Genomic DNA, 6,884 nt, shown 5'->3' with positions numbered 1-6,884 from the left:
ATAATTAATTATAACTAGTTATGATTAATTATTCATATTTCCCCATGAGCTGATTCGCTACAATTCTGAAAATATAATTGTAAATCAGACTATATATTTAATATTAAAATAATAATAAAAATATAAAAATCCTGAATATATAAATGCAAATCTGAATATATTTTCTCACAATGTACATTTATGTATTCCAATTTTTTTTTCAGATTTTATATAATTATTTCCTGTTTGGCGCTTCATTAGATAGATAGCTAGATAGATAGATAGATATTCTCATTTTCTTGGTTTCAGTCGGGAATAATTTAGATTAATCAAGATTAGCCAGATGCAAAAAAGCTATTTTTCTTGAGTTATTCAACTTTCTAATATCTCACAATAGTTGTCTTTTCACATTAAACTGGTATATGAGAAAGTATTTTAACAGGAAAAATGCACACTTCATGTAACTCTCCCCTACAATTCTGCCAGCGCAACAGCTGCCACGCTAATATGCAAGCAATACGACACGGTCATCCGCTCGTGTGCGTGCCTGTGTGTTTTGGGTATTTCCTATGCTGAATTGTGGAAGGGCAGGTAAACTATTTCCTGTTGGTGAGGGATTTATACTGTGGAGCAATTCCCCTGTCATCCACTTAGAAAGAGAGACAAAGACATAGAGACAGGAAGTGGGTGAGGATCAGTCTCCACACCCTCAGTCCTTCACTCCTAACTCTCCCCCTAGTGATCAATGTTCCCGTCTTATTCAACAAAGCTCTGCTTTCACTCTTCTGCTGTGGAATCTGTCTGAAAGGCTGAGCTCTGCTGGCTGCTTTATCACAAATACACTGTGTTTATAATGTTTACTCTATACAGATAAAAATGTGCCTCTTTTTCTAAGGACAATGGAAGCCTGAGCAAAGGGAGCAGATGTGTGTTTATATTGTGTCATCCATCTATCCATCTATCTATCTATCTATCTAAAAAACTTAGCCTATAAAACTTCAAACTTCAAATTTTTAGTGTAGCAGACGAGTCACAGACAGAGCATTTGAAGAGCAGGGGGTTGGATGAGACACTGTGTTGCGTTTGTCCTAGACAGTGTGTTTTGGTACTCAAGACACAGGTGCATCTCTGAGCTGCGTGACTGACATTAATGGCACTGCTGGAGTCGCTCATAACACTCACTGGCAGTATAGCTTTATTAAACACACGCTCAGCAGGTGAGTGAATCTCTCCACTGTCTGGCCTCATTTTTCAACTGCAAAGTCACGTTTTAATTAGGGCTGTCAATCAATTCAAATTTTAATCAAATTAATTACATGATATTCCACACATATCAGTATTTGCTGAGAAAAGCCCCCAAATGAAGATGACATTTTTTTTGTGACCGCTGAGTAAATCAATGAATAGACATTACAAAAAGTGGCTTAAGAAGTGAATGTTGATTTCTTTTGATTTCCATATCGTTGAATATAAGTCTATCACTGACCAATGGTCCACCATAATTCATTTTGCAAGTTAATTGTTTGTGTATATACATATGCAGACAAACATTTTGGGCTGTTGCAGAATGACTTGCCATGAGACGCCATTGGACAACATGTAAGAAGACATCTCATGTGAGTACATTTATGACTTAACATGCAGAAATTGGACCATCTTGCGCACTTCCATGTTGCCACAAGTATAAACATCTGATCAAATCAGCTGGGATATATCAATTAAATAGGTAAAATTACCTAATGAGAGGTTTTGTAGCCTTAAAGGGTTAGTTCACCCAAAAATATAAACACTTTTATATCACTTCCGCCAACTGTCATTCGCTGAAGCCGTTCTGGCGGATGTCGTAGCACGTCGGAGTTGCGTGATTAGTGACGAATGCGGAGAGACAACAAAACAAAATGCCAGTCACGAATTAAAAGTACAAACCGAAGATTTGCAAAGAAAAATGTCGGAGGATTTCGATATAAGCCAAGAGGAGACTGGTTTTCCTTTGCTAAAGTAAGGAAACTTTGCTTCCTTTGCTCCTATAAACAAACTCGTGAGACTAGCATATCTCAGAGGTGCGCGCGCTGCACATACGTCATACGCCTTCCGCCGGAACGCCTTCCGCGTATGAAAAATAACGGAAGTGAGAGAAAAGTGTTTATTACGTTTGAAATATGGATATTTTTCTTACAAAAAACGCATGGATTCACTACAGAAGGCCGTGTGAGGCAAGCCGTGTGAGGCAAGTTTTATTATGATTGCGCGCGCTTTATTTGACGACTTGTGGACTGTTCAACTGCAACACCCGCTGACTGCAATGATAGAGCTTGGAATAGCCAGGACAATTTTTAATATAACTCCGACTGGATTCGTCTGAAAGAAGAAAGTCATATACACCTAGGATGCTTCGAGGGTGAGTAAAACACAAGCCAATTTTCATTTTTGGTTGAACTAACCCTTTAATTATTGAAATAGCCAAAATCAAAATATAAAACAGCAAAATCATCTTCATCCGGCCTAGAATAATAATGTAAACTTTTTGGGGGTTACAACATCAAAATAAGCTAACCTCCTGGTAAAGGTCACTGAGGTCATGGTAGTGGGCGTGGCGGGCACATCCTGGATACTGATTGAAGCAGCAGGAGTCAGGTGGCCACTCCATCTCTGTCATTTCCAGCCAGTCAGTGAAGTAGATCACTCCACAACACTTTAACTGTAAGGCAGGTATGAAAATTAGTAATTGACAGTGATGATGTTTTCGTAATATTTGCATACTGAATTGCGATTGGCCTGTGTAAAGAGAGGAACAAAATAAATTTGTCAAAGAACCAATGATACTCATAATATACAAAGGCAGGTTTATTAGACAACTAAACTGGGAAGAAAGCTAGAGAAGCTCTTTTTGTTCTGCAGCGAAGAAAAAGATGTGTCTTTCAAGATTTCAAGATCAAATGTTTCACATTGACAGAATGGCTTGACTTAGCATTTTCTCTTTCAGTGACAACAGTAGAATTACTTAACACCATCAACTTGTCTCATAGCGGCTGGTTAGGTGTTAGATGAGCTGTTATCCTGGTGATGATTTTGACATCTCACCTCTGTTTGTAAAGAGTTCCAGGCATGTGTGAGCCACTTGTAGCGCTGCAGGCCGAAATGAGGCATACGAGACTTTAGACTTATCATATCAGACCTCTGTACCATAGGCTTAAGAGAGAAAGAGAGGAGGAGTTATGGATAAATATTTATGAAGAAATCATTTCACAATTTTAAAAGCCCCTTGTGATTTCATAATGACATAAAATCAATTTCCTACACTTTCAGCAATTACGTTTTCTAAATAACAAAAACAATGTGATTTCCAGGCAGTTTAAAGGACCATCTATAAGCCCACGCTTCCAATTTTAGGCTCTCTTATGACCAATTTATTGGCTAGTTATGAAATGCCCTATTCACAAGTGTGTGTAAGTGTTGTTTATATACTTGTTGGCATTTTACAATCCAGTCCACATGAGACACTTCTGTTTTCACACCTCGGAAACTACCGTGATTGGCATATGATATGTACCCACGATGCCCAGGGCTAGATGTGTCATCTCTGTTTTTGCCAGCAAAACTTGCTAAAGCTCATCAGTTTAAAGTCAACATGTAATTACAATCAACTAATATATAGTAATTAGTAATTCATGACTGCATGTTATTCAAAAATAAATTTAAAAAAAGTTTTTTTTTAATGTATTTGTAATCTTTCGTTATAATATAATAACTTGCTAAACCTCGGAAATGACTTTACTTTTGGGCTGATGTAATGTAGGCCAGTTTTTCATAGACTCTCAAATATGGTGAATTCCTATTTTCATATATAAAGACCCATACTGTAACCTATACTGTAAAGAAATAAAAATAGTATACATTTAAATTGATAAAATATTAGAAATTATATATATATATATATATATAGATATAGATAGATATTTCTGGATTATATATATGATATTATCTGTAAAATATTTACTTTCTATTAAGATTAGAGTTATTTTTATTTTTTTATATAAATTATAAAGTATTTTAACCATAAACTCTTTGTATTAGTTTTATTATTTACTTATTTAATTTGTGACTCTTTTTTTTTTTTTACAATATTTTTTATTGTTTGAAAACCCCTGAGCTATGCTCTGCAAGTGGGGGGAAGATGTAGATTTTTAGACATTTGCCCTTGGGATGGCCACTTTTCACAGTCGAATTAAATTCTGATTAATAATTAAGTCTTGTCCTTCATTTTTTCCTCAATAAAATTCAGTTTCACTCCTAAAAACTTCACATTTCGGAAATAAGATGAGAGAATGCCATTTCATGTTGACTTTAAGCCAAGGAAAGTTGGAGTGGATGCACTGTTGATACAACAGCTAACATGTAATCAGACCAGGTGCAGCGGAGTAAACAAGCTCATTGCCCACCCGCTCACCCACACACAGGGGTCACATTAGGCCACAACAGCACAATAGGACCATCACACCCAACAAAGGTTTTTAGGTTGGTGATAAGAGCGTGTCTTCAAGCAGAAGCTGTGTATGTGTATGAGTGAGAGAAGCTAGATTAAAGCTAGGTGTGTGTGATATCTTCCCCTGGAGGTGCGTCTTATCTCTCGTATCCCTGGGCTAACAGAAGCAGATGCTACCTGCAATCCCTTTTCCCCTTTGCTGATCAAATCTTTTAGTATGCACAGATCAGGGACAGGTTTCTGTAAAGCAAGCCAGATGCTAATCTTGCTTCAAGAGCCAATTAAAGCATTAACATAGGTGACTCCACCCTCCATCCGCACATAATTAAACATAAATGCTCTGCTTATTAACTCCCCAAAAAGGAAATGTGCTAGAGCCGGGCTTTTGAAGTCATAATAGTTAAGAGTAGATCATAAGCAGGCGGTTTAGAAATCGGATCCTCATTCCGTTGCTCCTGGGAATGGCCGTGTGGTGGCCATGTTGTTAACGTGAGAGAGAGGAGAGTGTAGGCATTCCTGTTTATTCATAGCAGCACGCACCTCGTCATACGTCCACACTCCGCTGGCCAGCTCCACACAGAATATCACCATCAGACTGCCAAAATACTGCAAACACACAAATAAAAACAGTTTGGTTAAAAATATGTTCTGAACAATAGGGCAGAAGGAAAGGTGTTGATGATCAGACATAGAGAAAGGTGTGTGTGTGTGTGTGTGTGTGTGTGTGTGTGTGTGCGCGTTCATGTATGCTGGGATCTGAGGTCTGGTTTCTCTCAGTTTGTCTCTCGGGAGTTTTGTGTAATTGTGACAGGCTGTGTTCAGAATAGCATACTAGGCATACAATATTTTGCAGTATGCAGTAGATATACTGTGCAAAATATGCAAATATAACATACTCATCTCATTATATTATACAATCCACTAACATGACCTTCCATGTATTAAATGATCACAATTACATAATTTTTCAAGTCAAGATGAAACTGATCCTATTTATTTTCTTAATTTTTTTTTTATTAATTAACTGTATATAGGCATATATATATATATATATACACATACATTTTCGTATTTATGTATTAATATAAAATATGCATTTCAAATATATATTAGATTAGAAAAATTTATATTTAATATAAATATATATTTGTAATATTTTAAAATATTCTATATTTTTATTTAAAACCAACTATTTAGAGTTTATTCATGTTTTAAAACATTACAATTTTGCCAAACATAATGACAAAAATGTAGCATACTATCTGCATTGTTTATTTTTTGCTTAATTTTCCCCATACTATTTTAAAAATATAGTATTCCGTATGGATGCACAGAAAGAATGGAACAAAAGAGAATGAAAATTCCAAAAAGATGTTGTTGTTTTTTTTGCATTCACAGATGCACAGATTTTGTCTTTAGGGCCCTGTGAACTAACACATTCATCTCATCTCCTCCCTTCCTGAAGACAAACACACTCTGTCTTTCTCAAAATCTCTTTAACATGTACATAGTTCCCCTCTGTTGAACACGCTTTGAGAGAGATTATCAAGATGAATGGCAGTGTTAGGAGCCGCATTCAGAGCAGACCCAGGTCTGACAGCTTGTTTATTTGGGAGACTCTAAATATTTGTGGCTGTTCTACTGCTGTGTTAGCATTTCAGTCCATTTGGTCTGTCAGACGCCTGCCACAAAAAATGACAACCTTTTCTCTTTACACTCTTCCCTGCTAATATCTGCTGTTCAAATATGTCCAATGTGAACTTGTAACCCCTGGAAGTTCCCAACAAGCTGGCTCATCTGCAAACACGCACATATTTTTCTCGGGGTAAGAGAGGTTACATTCTCTCTGTGACCTCTCGGTTTATTGATTTGTTGAGAGTTTTACTCTTTCTCTTTCACACTCACACATGTTTTTGGCTAGTAATGTTACAGAAAACAGGACACGTCGAAATGGATGGATTTCCTTTTCACCGGAACAATTTACACCCCCTTTATCACTTAGTCATGCAAACAGAACAAGAGTGAGATGCATTTAGAGCCAATTATTAAGTCGTGACAGGATAAAGAGTGTGTGAGAGTGTTTGAGTTAATGTGTGTGTGTGTTTGGCCAGGTCGCAGCACTCGGTGAGAGCGCGGCTGGTGAATAGAGCGACCACGTAACCCAAGCGCCTCTCTCTTCATGTCTTCCCGCTCTCCTCCTGGATTGGTTTACCTATTGTATCTCAGCCAGATAATATTGTTTGTCGCCGAGCCTCTGGGTAACACAAGCCCGCTGGGGCAGAGAGGAGAGGAGAAAGGCTCCTGAGGAGATGAATGGAGACCCAGAGAGAGGAGGAGGAGAAGGAGGGAGAGAGATGGGTCAAGGAGTCCCACAAAACAGGCCCTCAGTCTGGGTCGGCAGACGGGAACCCCACCCTCCCAC

The 6,884-nt window shown here is 37.6% G+C and overlaps 1 protein-coding gene across 1 annotated transcript in view; it reads right to left on the bottom strand.

Annotated features, from left to right (window-relative positions):
- LOC107744106 (tetraspanin-12-like) overlaps positions 1–6,884 on the bottom strand; it is a 15,695-nt gene that overhangs the window by 1,913 nt on the left and 6,898 nt on the right. Inside the window, exons 5-7 of the mRNA XM_016557602.1 lie at positions 5,003–5,068; positions 3,061–3,168; positions 2,534–2,677 (exon numbers count right to left, since the gene is read on the bottom strand). Of these exons, the coding sequence (XP_016413088.1) occupies positions 2,534–2,677; positions 3,061–3,168; positions 5,003–5,068 (318 nt within the window). The remainder of the gene's footprint in view (positions 1–2,533; positions 2,678–3,060; positions 3,169–5,002; positions 5,069–6,884) is intronic.

This window comes from Sinocyclocheilus rhinocerous, unplaced genomic scaffold (genome assembly GCF_001515625.1).
Source record: "Sinocyclocheilus rhinocerous isolate Xijiao unplaced genomic scaffold, SAMN03320098_v1.1 scaffold551, whole genome shotgun sequence".
Classification (NCBI taxonomy): Eukaryota; Metazoa; Chordata; class Actinopteri; order Cypriniformes; family Cyprinidae; genus Sinocyclocheilus; species Sinocyclocheilus rhinocerous.
Note: the sequence above shows the minus strand (reverse complement) of the source record. Positions and strands in the feature narration are given on the sequence as shown.